The sequence below is a fragment of the Apostichopus japonicus genome, chromosome 16 (genome assembly GCF_037975245.1).
Source record: "Apostichopus japonicus isolate 1M-3 chromosome 16, ASM3797524v1, whole genome shotgun sequence".
Classification (NCBI taxonomy): Eukaryota; Metazoa; Echinodermata; class Holothuroidea; order Aspidochirotida; family Stichopodidae; genus Apostichopus; species Apostichopus japonicus.
Window position 1 is genome coordinate 28,011,196 of NC_092576.1, and position 20,464 is coordinate 28,031,659.

Genomic DNA, 20,464 nt, shown 5'->3' on the forward strand with positions numbered 1-20,464 from the left:
TATATCAACACTTTATAATAATATATCAGCACTATATACTATTATATACCAACACTAATCAATACAATATATCAACACTATAACAATATACTTTATCAACACTATAGCAATATAATATATCAACACTATATCATATAATATATAAATACTATGTAATACAATATATCAACACTAACAATTTACTATATCAACACTATAACAATATAATATATCAACACTATATAATGTAATATATATATACACTATAACAATATACTATATCAACACTATAACAATATAATATATCAACACAATATGATATACAATATATAAACACTATGTAATACAATATATCAACACTACAATGTACTATATCAACACAATAGCAATACAATACATCAACACTATATTATATAATATATCAACACTATATAATACAATATATCACCACTAACAATATATATATCAGCACTATAATAATATAATATATCAACACTATAACATAGGATTGTATAATATATGTAAAACTAACACAAGCTTAAGACGTTTCTTCTTTTTCAGTGTTTAATACAATACAAGACAATACTAGCAATGACACTAACAACAACAACACACAACATTAGTATTCCAACTATTGTTGTTATATGAAAGTCTAGGATGTGGGAATGTTCAGCAAACGACTGAGTCGTCAAGACTACGGGTGTGACCAGAACTGTAGTGCTTGCACAGTGGCTAGAAGGCCAGTTCATGAAATCGGTACCTCGATATTCGATTGGGTCATAACATAACATCTCGTATGTAAAATACCCGGTATTCGTTAACCATTTATATATGAATATTAACTTGCAATCACAATACCAAGGATTATTTCTCAAGTCAATACCAAAATCACTCAATGAATCCAGAATTCCGTCAGGTAATGATGTCAAGTTATTTTTCGATATGTCGAGAAAATTCAAACGGTTTAATCCATGGAGTGACGAGACATCCAACCATCTGATCAAATTATCGAACAGGTGAATCGCAGTCAATTCGTTATTGTTGATGAAAGCATTGGCAGGGATATGGCTAATTTTGTTTTTAAACAACTTCAAAATATGTAGCTTCGGCAGTTGTTTGAATCATTCCACAGGAATTTGACGTAATTCATTGTTAGCTAAATTCAAATATTCTAGATTATGAGTTTCGTTCCCAAATATGAAACCATCAACCTGATTTATGCCGTTATTTGGCAGAATTAGATCTTGTAGATTCTTCAGACTACAGAAAGAATGATTTTGTAAACGTTTAAGTCTATTTGAGCTCAACGATACCAGCTCTAGGAGACTGGGAAAGGTACAATCGTTTGGTACTATTAACTCCGATAAGAAATTGCCGTCCAGATACACTTTGCGGTTATTAACAAGTTCCAACAGAGCAAAACGCTCCAGTAGATTATTATTTAGATCTATTGAGGTTAAATGTTTTAATCCTATGAACGCACCGGGTGAGATGGTGTGTATTTGATTGTCGACTAAGTACAAGTCGGATAGGTTTCGGTTGTTCTGGAAAGATGATGATGGCACGGAATCGATTTGGTTCCTATTTAAGAAGACAGTCTCAAGGTAGGACAGAGTTTGCAGTAATTCGATTGGAATCCTCGTTAGGTTGTTGCCTGCCAGTTTCAGATACGTAATGAATGAATTGTTTCCAACCAGCGATTCAGTTACAGTCAGTATTTGGTTGTCACTCAGTTCCAAATAGTACAAGTTAGGGCAGAAAGGAAGGACAATTTGTCCGGTCTGCAAACGTGGAAGGTCGGTGTTTGTGACTATAATCGCCGCCAGCCATGAGATAGACTGTTGTATCGGAAAGCTAGGCACTGTACCACTGTCACCGTCACAGATGACGGCACTGTAACCGCAATTGCAATATTGCGGACAATTATTGCTTGCCTGCACAATCACCAGGTTGATGCAAATCATACAAAACCAAGTCAAATTGACATACATTGTAATAATTACTGTCTCAGTCTTGTATTTCAAAAGGATGATATCCAGTTTTTGAAGAATTCTGCCGAAACAATATCAAAAAATGGATTATAAACGTTAGACTATTCAATGGGTGACATAAGTTAAAATACACGGGAACGGCGGAACCCGTATTGAGTTAGGGATGGGCGGGTTAGGGGAGGAGCGGGGATGGGGGGCGGGGGGGGTGAGAACAAGATTTCTCAAGCTTTGTCTCCTGAGAAATCAAAAGTAAACCTGAGTCCCAATGGTAGTGGGGTAGGTAGGAAGCTATCAAAATGTGTGATAGGGGAGGGGACGGAAGGGAGAAAGAAACCGATGCGGGCCAGTTTGGTTATCCCCCCCCCCAAAAAAAAATTACCTTTCTTGATGTAATATCGGAATTTCTCTTTTATTTCTCGAATATGTGAAATTTATTCTCGACATTTCAAACTGGCGACATATTTTAATTTTCAAACTTTCCTCGTTTATCATCCAACTTTCGACTTTTTATTCTGGAGATTTCGACTATACTTTATTTGAAAGTTTCAACTCGTTCCTCAATATTAAGAAAAATTCTTGATAACACTATCGACATTTTGCTCAAGTTATTGGTATCTTACATGTTAACATTTTTACCTCAAAATATGTCTATTATAACTTCCATTATTATGATGCAGATATTTCGACTTTACCTTGCAATTGAATCGTTTAACCCAATAGTTCGACTATTTAATTTCTAAATAGTAACAACTTTTCTCAGAAATGGCGACGAAATGTCGAAATTATTGCAGCATGGTTATATGAATCACATAGATTGATCATTTTAGGGTTGATTAATATATACGTATACGGGAGTTGAAGTAGGACGCCACATTTCTTTTCAAGGCGGTACCGAGGTGCGATGCAACCATGTTTGTTGTGTACGGATGGACCTGACGACATTTATAAATGAATATCGCCAGTTATTATTTTAGTTTATTAAAATGATTCTAAAAAATAAAATAAAACTGTTAGCAAACTGCTTATCCACTAGAGAGCCTGTGTAATAGAAATCGTTTTCATCTATCTCATTGTGATTACCGTGCTCATTAACCTGTCTGTATTCTGTGCGTGTTTTTGTCCCCTCTGTTACTGTAACTTGTCATTTAGCCTCTGAAGAAGATCCTGCTAGGATCGAAACGTCAGGCCAACTTACTTTTACACATTCTATTACACAGGCTCTCTAGTGGATAAGCAGTTTGCTAACAGATTTATTTTATTTTGATTTTCAGCTGCTCTGTTACTGTAACCCTTCGGGTGATCCTCCTTATTTACTTTGTACTTTGTATTTGTATTCTTGTGTTTCAGTTTTTCATTTCATTTTTATCATTTACTCATCCCGCTGCTTTCACCATGTCTCACCATTTTCTTTTGTTTCAGAAGCTCAGAAAATTGATGCAAAAATCCCAGCGCTATTCTTTCTATCTTTGCAACTACAGGTTCTACTCTCTCTCCCGCATTATTCCCTCAGGTCTATAGGTTACACACCAACCAGCACTAGGGACACTCCCTCCAGGACTCCAGAGAGATTGGAACCGAGTCTTACACAGCACCTCCATCCGTCTCATCAACATCCTCACCAAACACTGCCGATCGTCCTTAGATAGTGTCTCAGCAGAACATTGAACTCACAGAAAGAAGAAATAAGAAAATGACTGACCTTCAGAAAAGACGAAAACGTACCGCTTGCAACCGTTTTAAAAGGCCCCAGACTCCACCTGAGTCTGAACCACCATCCTCAACTGCAGTTGTTAACTTATCTTCTTCTACTCTTACCAGTGCAGACCTTAGGCTTCTCTCCAAAGGACTCAACTTCTGTCCTACTCCTCCATCATTTGACCAAGCGGAACTGAGCCAAGATCTTACTCATTTCTTTCGCAGAATTCGCCTTCGTGAGTTTTTCCTAGATGATCCTCCAACTGAACGGGAACCCTTTTGCAAGAAAAGTTCTTGGATGCCTCCTAAGAACAGAGTCCCTGTTTTAGAAGTCTACACACAGGTCGTCAGCTCTGAGACTAACCAGTCGAACTCTCCTCTCCGCAGAACACACAACAACCACCTTCCAAACGATGAGCGTACAACACTCTGCTCACTGATGTCTCGCAGTGACAATATCATTAAGCCAGCCGACAAAGGTTCTGCAGTTGTCATCCAGGATCGACAGGATTACATCAAGGAAGCCATGCGTCATCTCTCCAACAGTGATATTTTAACTCTTCTTGATTCTGTCTCCCACAGTTATTTTCTCCAAGCAGATAAAAAACAGACCATCACTGATATGTACCAGCGGAACCAGATCTCTAAGAAGGCTGTTTCTTTCCTTTCTCTCACAGACTGTAAGGCAGCCAGGTTTTATCTCCTGCCCAACATTCACAAGCCTGGTAACCCTGGTAGGCCTATCATCTCAGGCAATGGGTCTCCCACCGAGAAGATATCCTTGTTTGTGGACCACTTCATCAACCCTCTTGTTCCTCAGATTAATTCTTATATCCATGACACTCCAGATTTCCTCAGGAAACTTGAAGATATCAAGAACCAAATCCCCAGTACAGCCATCATCGGTACTTTCGACGTCACTTCTCTTTACACTAATATCCCTCATGCTGAAGGTATCGCAGCCACGTGTGCAGCCCTGTCTAAGAAGGTCCACCCTTGTCCACCCATCTCTGATATCAAAGCTCTCATGCAACAGGTTCTCACCAAAAACAACTTCACGTTCATGGACAAGCATTACCTTCAAAGACACGGGACTGCCATGGGAACCAGGATGGCTCCTTCCTTTGCATGCCTGTTTATGTCTAGCCTTGAAGAACGCATGCTCAGTACGGCTCCCTGCCGTCCCCTTATCTGGTGGCGCTACATTGATGACATCTTCTTCGTTTGGACCAGTGATGAGGATAGCCTGCTCACCTTCATCAATCACAATCAATTCTTTCCACAGCACCATCAAATCACCTCTGATTACTCTCACCAACAGGTTAGCTTTCTCGATGTGACTGTTCGCAAGGAACACGGTTCTCTCTCTACAGACTTATACACCAAGCCCACAGACACACACCAGTATCTCCATTCTTCAAGCTGCCTTTCCCCGTCACTGCAAGTCTGGAATTGCCTACAGACAAGTACTTCGTCTTCGTCGCATTTGCTCTAACAATTCCTCTTTCATTCGCCATACAGATGCTTTAGAAAAACACCTTACTGCCAGGGGCCATAGTGCCAGGGTGCGTGAAGCCATTCAGAGAGTCCGCTCCCTTTCCAGATCATCTACTTTGGCAGTGAAGTACGAAAAGGGACGAGATTGCGACAACAAGCTGCCCCTGGTTGTTACTTTCCACCCAAATCTTCCTCCTCTTCAGAAAATCACCTCTAACAACCACAACATTCTCCTCACTTCAGATAGACTCCAACGAGCCGTTCCTGCAAAACCCATCATCGCCTACAGACGACCACGCAACCTACGAGACCTTCTTGTGCTGCTGTTCCACCTCTAACTTCTTATCCTACACCCATTCAGCATGGTACTTTCAAATGTGATCGTACTTCGAGATGCATCGTCTGCAGCCACCACATTGTTGAATCCAATTCAATCACCAGCCACAGCATGCAACTCACACACAAGACTAAGGGTCACATCACTTGCACTACCACCAATGTCATCTATCTGATCTCTTGTAGAGTTTGCGACATCCAGTATGTTGGCGAAACCAAAATCACCCTCAGGAAGCGATTCTATGGTCACAGATCCACAGTCAACACCATGAAGACGGAGACCCCAGTTGGAGAACATTTTAACCTTCCCAACCATACCATTAACGACATGTCCCTAAAGGGGACTGAATCCTTAGGTAGCCGTCCTGACCTAGTACGAATCAGCAGAGAGAGGCTCTGGATGCAACGCCTTCGTACCATTCAACCTCATGGGCTGAACATTCAAGAAGGACATGACTAACTTTTCCTCTGTTCCACATTCCTTCTCCCCTTTCTCCCTCGCCCCTTTCACTCATCTTCTCACAGCTCTCTTCCCCTCCTTTTTTTCTCCACACCTTTCTGTCTTTGTCCCTCTCCAGTTTATTCCCTACCCTGTGCCTTTAATCCTCTCTTTGTCCCTCCACTGTTTATCTCCTACCTCTCCTCTTCCCCTGTTACTTTCTTCTCACCATCCCTTGTCTACTTTTAATCCCCTTTCATCTATCTCATTGTGTTCACCGTGCTCATTAACCTGTCTGTATTCTGTGCGTGTTTTTGTCCCCTCTGTTACTGTAACTTGTCATTTAGCCTCTGTAGAAGATCCTGCTAGGATCGAAACGTCAGGGCAACTTACTTTTACACATAAAATCATTCTTGTTATAGTGTTTATTTTCAACAACAAAAAAACATCTTTTAAGGTGGACAAAAGCCTCCCCTACCACCCACCCACCCCGGCTCCGCCGTAAAACAATGAATCGCCGCAACGGAGATATAATTTGGTTTAGCCTATCTGTTCAGAAGCCAAACACGATGACATATGTTCGCGGGTCGCGCGCGTAGCTCTCGGAGTGAACACTCGCTCGATGACTATACTTACGAGTAAGATATGTCAACCTTAGTAGAAAGAACCTACAAAGATTTCCATCTATACAATTATATCGCTATATTTTGTAAGCTATTTTTAATAGAGGGTGTAAATATTAATACATTGTAGAGACAGGGAGATTTCTATAGGTACTTAACTTGATGTAGGTAGAAGGAACATTACAATATAAGCAACTCAACTATTTATAATATCCTATAAAGAATTTATATTCAGAGCCGTAGAATATGTGAAACTTTATCAAAATTAGATGTATCTATGTATCGAATCACTGTTCAATGTAATGTATCAGGCGTATACACACGCACACATATATATACATATACACACAAACACATATATATATATATATATATATATATATAAATATATATATATATTTATTTATTAATTTATTTTACAAAATTTCTATAGCGCCTTATCCAATCAGAAATTGCTCTAAGGCGCTTTACAGTAAAATACAAACAAACACGATATACAAATATATAAATCGTTAATGTAAGGTATAGAAAGGGTAGAAAATTTGTTATATACCATCTGACAATAAATTGTATAAAAACTGCAAATGGGAAATCGAAAATTATACATACAAATTCTTAAAATTTAAAATATATAATTATGCGTAAAATTAAAATTTTAAAAGCACCATAAATGCAAAATGGAAAATGCGTTGTAATAATGTGACAATATAAATAGTATAGAAAGCACGGTTAATGGAATGCAGATCTAAATAGAAAGGTTTTGACTAGGTTTTGAAATTCATCTATATATTTGGCACACTTAGCTTCCTCCAATAAACTGTTCCATAATGTCGCAGATGAGTAGTCGAAGCGCCTGTTTCCGTATGTAGAAGTTTTAAAAACAGGTTTGGTAAGTAAAGACTTGGATTCTGAGCGTAGAGATCGAGTAGGCTTGTATTTATGTATTAATTCAGAGAGGTAGATAGGGGCTAAACCATTAAGTGACTTATTTGTATATAACAGAATCTTATAATTGAACCTGCAATGAATAGGCAACCAATGTAAGTCACGTAATATAGGTGTAATATGCTCATGTCTACGAGTGCGACTTACAAGCCGTGCAGCGCGTTTCTGAACTCGCTGAAGGCGATCGGTCAGTTTGTGAGGCAGGCCGTATAGCAGAGCATTGCAGTAATCCAGTTTTGATATCAAAATGGATGGATTAAAGTCAGACACGCATCATCTGAGATATACCTTCTAATTTTGCCAATATTTTGGATCTGCCAATAAAATAAATCAAGTAACAGGACCAGATAATGGTGCGGTTTTCCGCTGAAACATGTCAGAGAGATAAGCCGGGCTGCATGATTCATACGTTTATACACATAAAGACATAATTTAAAATGGATTCTTTCACGGATAAGTAACCAATGCAGAGCACGTAGAAGAGGTTTTGGGCTATCTAACCTAGCTGCCGAGAAAATAAATTTAGCACAACAATTTTGAAGGGATTGAAGGCGATTCAGGTCTTTTGATGTAGCACCATATAAAAGGGCAATGCCATAGTCAAAAAGTGAGAGGAGAACTGCGCGGACAGCAGAATAGCGAGTTTCTTTATCAAGATAACGGTCAATACGAAATAAATTCCTGAGATGATAATTACATGATGAAACTAAGCTGTTAATCTGTTTTGTCATTTTAAAATCTGAATCAAAAATGATCCCGAGATTACGAACTTCACTGGAGGGGTTCATATGGCAGTTTCCAACTTCCAACTGAAGTGGAGGTAGATTTTGGAGACTTTGTTTTGTACCAGCTATGAAAAACTCAGTGTTGTCATTGTTTAATTTAAGCTTATTCAAATTCATCCAAATCATAATGTCAGAGATACAGTTTTGTAATTTCTTTAATGCCAGTTCTGCTTCACCAGGTATGTTAGGGTTGAGTGATACATAAGGCTGAGTGTCATCAGCATAGTAGTGAAAATTAATTTTATGGTTACACATGATAAAACCCAGAACATCAGAACAACTAAGCAGTTTTTGTTGTTGAAAAACTGGCGTGACTGCCGAATTGATTTACTTGATTAATGCTATCCACTTTCATTAACGTAATGCAATGTTACTATCAATTAAGATTAGATTATGAGAAAATAATGCAAACCTGTCAATTCCGAAACCATTTCTGAGCCTATCTACCACCATAATAACCAAAACTAAAGACGACAAGAATAATTAATGTATAGAACTTAAGAAATACTTACTTTATAAAGAAAATCTTCCCGAGATGGGCTTTAAGGATAACCCTCTAGATCTTATGATCGAAAGCTTGAGGCGAATATAGCCTTATTATAATTGAACCTTTAAACTGTACTTTAATTAACCAGATAGTGCCAAGACTGTCTAAGGCAGAATTTTGAACTGACAAAGAAATATCATTTGGTATGGTACAACCAACAATATAATGACATAACCAACTTACTTTTTCGCACAATTAGAATATCCAATATCGCCTAGTTTGTTAATTTATGTGTATCTCTGCCAGCTGCTCTATGTATCACGGGAAGAAATTATATATAATAGTGACACGGCTGATATCCTCACAGCCAGGAAGCATTGACAATATTTCTGTTTGAAGTGATTTGCTTTGCGGTGAACTTCCCTCGAGCGATTCGTCTCAAATGAGTTCTCTTGGTAGGCTATGAAACCGTGTTACTAAATTGCAAACTGCTAAAAGCTATTTTTACTTGCTAAATAGTTGAGAAAGAAGTAGCAGGGATATTAGTTAATCCTCTCTCGTTTAAGTCATGCAACTGACAGGAAGTTTCCGTTGCCATCAGAATGGTTATAATTTAGAGAACGGGGACTTAAAGTCTCAAAGAAAGGAACTAAGCGATGTAAGTGTAAGATGTAAGTGTCGGGAATATTTCAGCTGTGTAAACATAGATATTAGAGAAGGAGGCTGCGATTGCAAACTTTCCAATCATAGCAAAAGTTGCCCGGACTGGTCCTAATGCTGTAGACGAGAGAAAGTTAAAGCAGTATTAAAGTGATCTATACTTTGTATTTATGTAAATATGTATCCGAAAATGTGAGATCATGAACTATATACGACAGTATGTTTTCCATGAAATAGTTGAACAATGAAGTCTATAAATTAAGTACTGAGCTTTAATCTTGGGTTTCATTTATGTTATATTCTCGATGAAGGTCACGACTCGTGAATTTCAAGGTGCCGTTCAAGTGTAAATTTCTTACCAACATTGCTCTGTTTAGTGGTGTAAGTGAACCAATGTTAGATACAATCAACTGTTCGCATACTAAATTCATGCTATGCTTTTTTTATTGGAATATGACACCAAATGTTAGGGTGAATTGCGCTTACGGTTATACCTTCATCAAAGTTAGACTTTTACACAAAACGACTGGGTAGATTGTCTAAGTTCTACTATATATATATATTGTATTTGTCATTGTTTGCAACATTACTACCGTATGTAGAAATGTTATTGAATTAAATTAATTAAACTGAACTGAATTGAATTAAATTGGATTGGGTTGGATTTGATTTGATTGGATTGGATTGGATTGGATTGGATTGGATTGAACTGAACTGAACTGGATTGGATTGGGTTGGATTGGATTGAATTGGATTGGGTTGGATTGTATTGTATTGTATTGTATTGGATTGAATTGAATTGAATTGAACTGAACTGGACTGGATTGGTTTGGGTTGGATTGGATTGAATTGAATTGGGTTGGATTGGATTGTATTGTATTGGATTGGATTGGATTGAATTGAATTGAATTGAACTGAACTTGAACTGAACTGAATTGGATTGAATTGAACTAAGTTGAACTGATGAGATCATTCACTCCGTTGTCGCTAGATTCGTTCACGAAATAAACAACCTAACGCACGATACAATGTTACCGAGTACCACCTCTAGACTGTTGTACTCATCGCCCTGAGTAAAATAAAAACGACTAATTGTGGTGCTGTAGTAACAAGACATGTAATAATCTATGTAAGTTACGGTGTCTTGGACTAACATACACTATACTTAAAGAGTCAAAGTTATCATGGAAACGTATTACAATAATTTGAAATACCTTCATGTATCATGTAAGACGTTCATGTGAATTGTATTACAGATATTATGAAATTGTCCTGTAGAAAAATCAATCACTCTCTCCTATGGGTCATTTATAATATTATATAACAACACTATACAATATCATATATCAACACTATACAACATAACATATCAACACTATACAATATAATATTGGTGGGGGAGTTTTACTGTATGTTAGGGATGACATTGTAAGTGTAGAGAAATCTCAGTTGCAAGGGTCTTTTGTAAATTCTGTCTGGTGCGAGTTTTCCACAGACAACTCCAGAGGTCCAGTGATGTTATCGTTGTTGGTGTTGTTTACCGTTCTCCTAACAGCAGCGATGACAATGATGTCTTGCTGTTTGATACAATTTGAATAATTAATTTTCCTGACATTAATTGGATAGATGGATCCAGTAGTAGGAAGGGTAGTTACTTTCTAGATGTTGTGTAAGATTGCTTTTTACATCAACATGTTACTTTCCCTGCTAGGGGGGATAACATCCTGGATCATGTTTTGAGTTCTGATCCAAGCAACGTTGTTGATTTGACGTGTCTAGGAAAACTAGGATCTAGTGATCATGATATACTAGCTTTTGATGTTGTTTGCAAAGTCGTAAATTCTGTTAGCAAGGAAAAAGTCCCTGATTTTGCGAGATCAGATACAGAGGCAATTGAAACTTTACTAAAGGGTACAGATTGGATTAATTTGTTTAGAGATATGAGTGCTTCTCAGTCTTGGATTTGTTTAGCTGATAAATTAAAGGTCATTATGAAAAATCATGTTCCGTGGAAGAATCGTCGTCGTAAAAGCAGTATGCCTCACTGGATGAATAAGTAAGTTAGATGTGCAATTAGGCAAGAACGAAGAATGTGGAAGTTGTTAAGGAGGACTAAATCTGAATCTCTTTTGGCCAAGTTTAAAATTCATCAGCTGAAGATAGATTGCTTAGTCTCTGATGCAAAATTGAATTTCGAAAATAGCATTGCCCTAAAAATTAAGGATAACCCAAAGGCCTTCTTTTCTTATGTCAGGTCAAAGCAGAAAGTTAAAGATGCAATTGTTTCTCTTCGGGCACCACAGGCTGATAATACACTTACTGATAGTCAGGATCTTGCAGATCTTTTGAACAACTATTTTGTGTTGGTTTTTACAAGGGAAGATATGAGTAGTATTCCAGATTTTCAGGGGGCAGTGATAGGCCTAAACTGGATACGGTCTTATTTTCGAATGAGGTTGTCTTAAAGGAGCTGCTTCGTCTAAAGCTTCTGGACCGGATGCAATCCATCTATATTTGTTGAAGACTTTTGCACACCATTTCTGTTTTCCACTCTCATTGGCTTTTAGTAAATTTATGAATGAAGGTTATGTTCCTAAGGACTGGAGATGTGCTAATATTACCCCAATTTTCAAGAAGGGTGATAAGTCTAAGCCCTGTAATTATAGGCCTGTTAGTCTCACTAGTGTTGTTTGTAAGGTCATGGAGTCTATTGTTAAAAAGTCTATGGTCTGTCACTTCAGCAGTCAGTCTTTGATCAGAGAGTCTCAGCATGGTTTTTGTCAAAAAAGGTCTTGACTCACTAATATCCTTGAGTTTATGGGAGATGTAACAAGCTCACTAAATAGGCAGAAGTATGTAGATGTTGTGTTCCTGGATTTCCAGAAGGCCTTTGATAAAGTTCCCCACCGGCGTCTTTTACGTAGGCTGAAGAGTATGGGTGTCAATGGGAATTTACTGTCTTGGATCGAGAATTGGCTTGGTAATATGAAACAGAGGGTGGTAATTAAAGGCTGTGCTTCTTCTTGGCAGGACGTTACTAGTGGGGTTCCACAAGGGTCTGTATTAGGTCCCTTGTTGTTTGTTGCCGATATAAATGACAGCGACGGAGATATTTTGTGTACAGCTAAGAAGTTTGCTGATGACACCAAATTGTATTCTGAGGTCTCTTCGAAAAGCGATTCTGAGAAGTTTCAAACGGATTTGGACAAGGTTTTTTCCTGGTCTCAGGGGTGGCAAATGCTTTTTAATATTAATAAATGCAAGGTAATGCACATTGGTAGTAGTAACTAAAAGTTTACATACAATCTTAATGGTTACAGGAGGTCTCTGTTGAAAGAGATCTAGGTATCTACATTGACTCATCTCTGAAACCTTCTAAACATTGTCTTGAAGCTGCTAGAAGAGGTAATAGGGTTTTAGGTATGATCAAGAGGAACTTCAGTTTTCTGAAAGATGACATCGTAGTTAGGGTTTATAAGCAGTTGGTTAGGCCTCATCTGGAGTATGCTGTGCAGGCTTGGAACCCATAAGCCAAGGATAAGGAAGTACTTGAAAAGGTCCAGAGGAGGGCTACTAGGATGATTAGTTCCTTAAAGAGTGTTCCTTATAATAGGCGGTTACAACTGTTGAATCTCACCACACTGGAGCTTAGGAGGTTACGTGGAGGTTTGATCCAGGTTTTCAAGATTGTGTATGGTTTCGACAATTTATCCTTTACCGACTTTTTCATGTTTGCTAACAGTAGTTGTACTAGAGGTCATTGTCTTAAACTCCAAAAGTCACATAGTAGGATTAATATTCGGCATAACTTTTTTCTAATAGGGGTGTGAATGAGTGTAATGGTTTGCCTGAGAAAGATGTGCTTGCAAGTAGTGTCAATGGGTTTAAGAATGCTTTGCACAAGCACTTTAAGCATTGTAATTGGGTCTGAGTGTTTGTGTCTTCAGTTTTTTCTCTTTCTATAGGGTCCTTGATGGGGACTTAAGTGTCCCTCCTGATCCTTCTTTTCTACCAAACTAGACTAAACTAATATATCAACACTATATAATATATCAACACTATAACAATATGATGCATCAACACTATATAGTACAATATATCAACACTTTAACAATATGTTATATGAACACTGTAACAATATAATATATCAACACTATATAACACAATATATCAACACTATATCATATCATATATAAACACTTTATAATATAATATATCAAAACTATAACGATATAATATAGCAGCACTATACAACATAATATATCAACACTATTAAATAGAACATATCAACACTGTATAATATATAATATAAACACTATATAATATAATATATCAAAATTATATCAATGTGATATATCAACATGATAGTAATATAATATATCAACACTATATCACTTTACTATATCAACAATAAAACAATATAATATAGCAGCACTTTACAACATAATATATCAACACTATACAATAGAACATATCAACACTATATAATATATAATATCAACACCATATAATATAATATATTAACATAGTATCAGTATAATATATTAACATGATAGCAATATAATATATCAACACTATAAAATATAATATACCAACACTATATAATATAATATATTAACAGTTAATAATATAATATATCAACACTATCCAATATAATATATCAACAATATACCATATATCAACATTATAACAATATAATATATCAACACTATATAATAAATTATATCAACACTACATAATATACTATACCAACACTAATCAATACAATATATCAACACTATCCAATATAATATATCAACAATATACCATATATCAACATTATAACAATAATATATCAACACTATATAATAAATTATATCAACACTACATAATATACTATACCAACACTAATCAATACAATATATCAACACTATAGCAATATACACTATTAACACTATAATAATATAATATATCAAAACTATATCATCTAACATATCAACACTATGTAATATAATATATCAAAAATTATAATATAAAATATCAACACTATAACACTATACTATATTAACACTACAATAATATTATATATCAACACTATACAAAATAATATATCAACAATATAAAATATAGTATATCAGCACTACATAATATAATATATCAACATATTATCAATAAAATATATCAAAACTCTACAATATATCAACACTATATCGATATAATATATCAACACTATAACGATATGATATATCAACACTATATAATATAATATAAATACACTATAACAATATACTCTATCAACACTATAACAATATAATATATCAACACGATATCATATAATATATAAACACTATGTAATGAAATATATCAACACTTACAATGTACTATATCAACACAATAACAATTCAATATGTCAACACTATATAATATAATATATCAACACAATATAATACAATATATCAACACTAACAATATGTTATATCAACACTATAACGATGTAATATATCAACACGATATCATATAATATATAAACACTATGTAATACAATATATCAACACTAAAAATGTACTATATTAACACAATAACAATACAATATATCATCACTATATAATATAATATATCATCATTATATAATACAATATGTCAACACTAACAATATATTATATCTACACTATAACAATATCATATATCAACACTCTACCATAGGATTGAATAATAAATGTAATAATAACACAAGTTTAAGAGATATTTTCTTTTTCACTGTGTAATACAATGCAAGACAGTAATAGCAATGACACTAACAACAAAACACAACATTAGTGTTGTTATTATTTGAAAGTCTAGGATGTGGGAATGTTCGGCAAACGTCTGAGTCGTCAAGACTACGGGTGTGACCAGAACTGTAGTGCTTGCACAGTGGCTAGAAGGCCAGTCCATGAAATCAGTACCTCGATATTCGATTGGGTCATAACATAACATTCCGTATGTAAAATACCCGGTATTCGTTAACCATTTATTAAGGAATATTAACTCGCAATCACAATACCAAGGATTATATCTCAAGTCAATACCAAAATCACTCAATGAATCCAGAATTCCGTCAGGTAATGATGTCAAGTTATTTGTCGATATGTCGAGAAAATCCAAACGGTTTAATCCATGGAGTGACGAGACATCCAACCATCTGATCAAATTATCGGACAGGTGAATCGCAGTCAATTCGTTATTGTTGATGAAAGCATTGGCAGGGATATGGCTAATTTTGTTTTTAAACAACTTCAAAACATGTAGCTTCGGCAGTTGCTTGAATAATTCCACAGGAATTTGACGTAATTCATTGTTAGCTAAATTCAAATATTCTAGATTATGAGTTTCGTTCCCAAATATGAAACCATCAACCTGATTTATGCCGTTATTTGACAGAATTAGATCTTGTAGATTCTTCAGACTACAGAGAGAATAATTTTGTAAACGTTTAAGTCTATTTGAGCTCAACGATACCAACTCTAGGAGACTGGGAAAGGTACAATCGTTGTGTACTATTAACTTCGATAAGAAATTGCCGTCCAGATGCACTTTGCGGTAATTAACAAGTTCCAACAGAGCAAAACGCTCCAGACGATTATTATTTAGATCTATTGAGGCTAAATGTTGTAATCCTATGAACGCACCGGGTGAGATGGTGTGTATTTGGTTGTCGAATAAGTACAAGTCGGATAGGTTTCGGTTGTTCTGAAAAGATGATGATGGCACGGAATCGATTTGGTTCCTATTTAAGACAACAGTCTCAAGGTAGGACAGAGTTTGCAGTAATTCGATTGGAATCCTCGTTAGGTTGTTGCCTGCCAGTTTCAGATACGTAATGTATGAATTGTTTCCAACCAACGATTCAGTTACAGTCAGTATTTGGTTGTCACTCAGGTCCAAATGGTACAAGTTAGGGCAAAAAGGAAGGACAATTTGTCCGGTCTGCAAACGTGGAAGGTCGGTGTTCGTAAATTTAATCGCCGTCAGCCATGAGATAGAATGTTGTATCGGAAAGTTAGGCACTGTACCACTGTCACCGTCACAGATGACGGCAGTGTAACCGCAATTGCAATATTGCGGACAATTATTGCTTGCCTGCACAATCACCAGGTTGATGCAAATCATATAATACCAAGTCAAATTGACATTATACATTGTAATAATTAACTGTCTTAGTCTTGTATTTCAAAAGGATGATTTCCAGTTTTTGAAGAATTCTGCCGAAACAATATATAAAAAAAAATGGATTATAAACGTTTGAAGACTATTCAATGGGTGGCATATGTTAGTTAAAATATTTAACACGGGAAACGGCGGAACACATATTGAGTTAGGGATGGGCGGGTTAGGGGAGGGTGGGGCTGGGGGGGGGGAGGGTAGGTGGGGTGAGAACAAGATTTCTCGAACTTTGTCCTCTGAGAAATCAAAAGCGAACTTGAGTCCTAATGACAGTGGGCTAGGTAGGAAGCTATCAAAATGTGTGATAGGGGAGGGGACGGAAGGGAGAAAGAAACCGATGCGGGCCAGTTTGGTTATCTCCCCCCCCCCCCCACCAATTTTTTTAAACTTTTCCCTTTTTCCCTTTTATTTCTCGAAAATGTGACATTTATTCTCGACATTTCAAACTGTCGACTATTTTATTTTTCAAACTTTCCTCGTTCATCATCCAACTTTCGACTTTTTATTCTGAAGATTTCGACGATACTTTATTGAAAGATTCAACTCGTTACTCAATATTAAGAAAATTGTTCATAAAACTATCGACATTTTGCTCAAGTTATTGGTATCTTACATATTAACAGAGTGTAATATGTGAAATGTTATCAAAATTAATAATAATAATAATAAATAAGTTCTTAATATATCACCAAATACCAAAATGCCTCTAGGCGCTTTACAAACCTAAAACAAATAGAAACAAAAAGACAGAGAAATCAAAGGAATAAAAAGTCTAGAAAACACATAAACGAAAATTAAACAGTATGTTAAATACGAACACAAAAATCTTAAAACACGAGAAGACTATAGAACGGACCAAAACCTATAAAAAACAAAACAAAGGATAAGCACATAAAATAGATTTATATAAATTTTATATAAATCGTGGTTTTATCTAGACTGTTACTTTTAAAGTAACAGTCTAGATAAAACCACGAGTATATAAAAGTGACAAAATCACGTAGAGAAACTAAAAAGATGTGTTTTTAAAATTTTCTTAAATATGGCGAGATTTGGCAGTCTTTATATCGTGTGGTAGGTCGTTCCAAAGCTTCGGTGCAGCGACCGAAAAAGCGCGATCTCCGTAGTTCTTGGTTGAGACGGTTTTCGGGACCACGAGGAGTGCCTGCGATGCTGAACTGAGCGAGCGTCCCGGGGTGTAAGCAGCGAGAAGATCTCTGATGTAACCAGGAGAAAGACCGTTGAGTGACTTGTAAGTAAGCATTAGAAATTTAAACACAATGCGGTCCTTCACTGGAAGCCAATGGAACTCGTTCTTTCTCAAGGCATTTATGTTAACATCCCTACCACTTACACCCAGGACAACTCGAGCGGCACTATTCTGCACGCGTTGTAGCTTGACAATGGCAGAATTTGGTAGGCCACAGAGAAGACTGTTATAGGCATCGAGATGAGATGTTACGAAGGCGTGTACAAGTCGTTCAGCAGTCGGCCGATCTATATATTTCCTTAAACGACCATTCTTTCATATCCCAAGACTTGCAGAGAGACACACTTTGTTTACATGCGATTGAAGCGAAATGTGTCGGTCCATCAACGCACCGAGATTCCGTGCTTCCAGAGCAACATCAACTTTCGTGTCACCAACTTGAATAGTGGAGATATGAGACGGATTCTTTATAAAACGCGAGGAAAAGTGAAGAACCTACGTCTTGGTGTCGTTCAGCATTAACTTGATGTCTTCATGTCGATGAAGTTGATCCCCTCGAGCCTCAGCAGGATTAAGCACAAGGTACAGTTGGGTATCTTCTGCATACATCATTGTCTGAACGCCGCGAGCCTCCATCAGATCCTCGAGTGGTGATACATAGACAGTGAACATGAAAGGTCCTGCAACGGAACCTTGGGGCACAGAGCAATCCATGAGATATGTTTCTGATACACTGTTACCAATGGCAACCATTTGCCGACGACCGCAGAGATAACTCTCACACCACGACAGAGCGTCGGCACGTAGTCCGTAGCGATCCAAAAATTAGATATATCTATGTATCGAATCACTGTTCAATGTAATGTATCAGGCGTATACACACACACACACACACACATATATATATATATATATATATATATATACATACATACACATGTATATATATATATATAATAATTAGATATGCATTTATATAGCGCTAATTTTGTACAAAACATTCAAAAGCGTTCAACAAGGAAAAAGCCAACCAGTCGGGTCAATCAAAATAAGCAAGCCTAAACAGCTACGTTTTTATCTTTATCTTGAAAGCATCCAGGGTCAAGGAGTCAATACACATCAATTCCACTGAAGTGAATTCCACAACCGAGGTCCTTTGTAGGCAAAAGCCCTATTGCCTAACGTATTATGATTGATACGAGGAACATGCAGGGTGATTTGAGAATGTGAGCGCAAAGAGTAAGAACTAGACTTCACCAAGATCATATCACATAAATACTTAGGTGCATGACCTTTAAAACATTTAAATACTTGCAAGATTAGTTTAAATTCAATGCGTTGCTGTACAGGTAACCAATGAAGAGATTGTAAAGTAAAAGTAATGTGACAAAATTTAGGAAGAGCGTAAATCAACCGAGCCGCTCCATTAAGTACCATTTGAACTCTTCGAAGCTTATAATGGCAGGTAAACCAATCATGAGTGCATTACAATAGTCAATATGACTAATTACAAAAGCATTAATAAGAGTTTTAGTGCAATCATTATCTAGGAATTTTCTGATATGACGAATATTATAGAGTCCATGGTATGCCCTATAGCAAACTTTTCCAATATGAATGTCCATTGACATGTTGCTGTCAAGATGAACCCCAAGATTTTTGCACTGTTACATGGCTTAATATCCACGTTACTTACTTTTATCATCTGAACCCGAGTCTTAGCAACTTGTTGACGAGTACCAATTAAAAGAAATTCAGTCTTGGAATCATTGATCATTAGCCTATTGCTGATCATCCAATGTCTTATTTCGAATATAAGTGATTGCATTGTCAGAACAGCCCGTTCCTCAGATAACAGAGAACCAGCATTGAAAGATCAATATAACTGTGTATCATCAGCATAACTATGTGCGTTAGGAAGGTGTTTAGAGACAATGGCAAACAACTGAGAAACATAACAAAGAAAAAGAATAGGACCGAGACAGCTGACCTGGGGTACACCACAATTCAAAGAAAAATCTTTCGATGAGATATTTTCTATAGATACATGCTGTTTTCTGAAAGACAGATAATTGCCAATCCATTTTTATGCATTATTAACAATATCAAATTGGATACGCAACATGTTCACATGAATATCATGGTTAACAGTATCGAACGCTGCACTCAAATCCAACAGGATTAAAAGAGTGCATTGTTGTTGGTCCATATTCATTAATATATCACTATGTATTTTCATAAGAGCAGTTTCTGTAGAGAAATGTTGCCTGTATGCAGATTGACAATCAGGAAAAGGAGCATGTAATGAACAATGTGAGACAAACTCATTAACTACAGCTCGTTCAACTAACTTGGAAGCATAGCTCAAATTACTAATTGGTCTATTACTAGAATAGATAGGGTCCAAACCTGCTTTCTTTAACAATGACTAACGGTAGCAATCTTCCATTTATCAGGAACATTACCAACACATTAGTAACACATGATAAATCCCAGAACATCAGAACAGTTAAGCATTTTTTGTTGTTGAAAAACTGGCGTGACTGCCGAATTGATTTACTTGATTAATGCGATCCACTTTAATTAACGTAATGCAATATTACTAACAATTAAGATTAGATTATGAGAAAATAAT

General features: G+C 36.4%; 1 protein-coding gene across 1 annotated transcript; it reads right to left on the bottom strand.

Moving 5' to 3' along the window:
* Window positions 1-1,100: 1,100 nt before the first annotated feature.
* LOC139982500 (uncharacterized) lies at window positions 1,101-18,316 on the bottom strand. Its single transcript, XM_071995394.1, has 2 exons — window positions 15,175-18,316; window positions 1,101-2,031 (listed from the first exon to the last, which is right to left on the bottom strand). Exons 1-2 carry the CDS (start codon window positions 16,593-16,595, stop codon window positions 1,101-1,103), a joined length of 2,352 nt encoding a protein of 783 aa, XP_071851495.1. The 5' UTR covers window positions 16,596-18,316.
* Window positions 18,317-20,464: the final 2,148 nt, after the last annotated feature.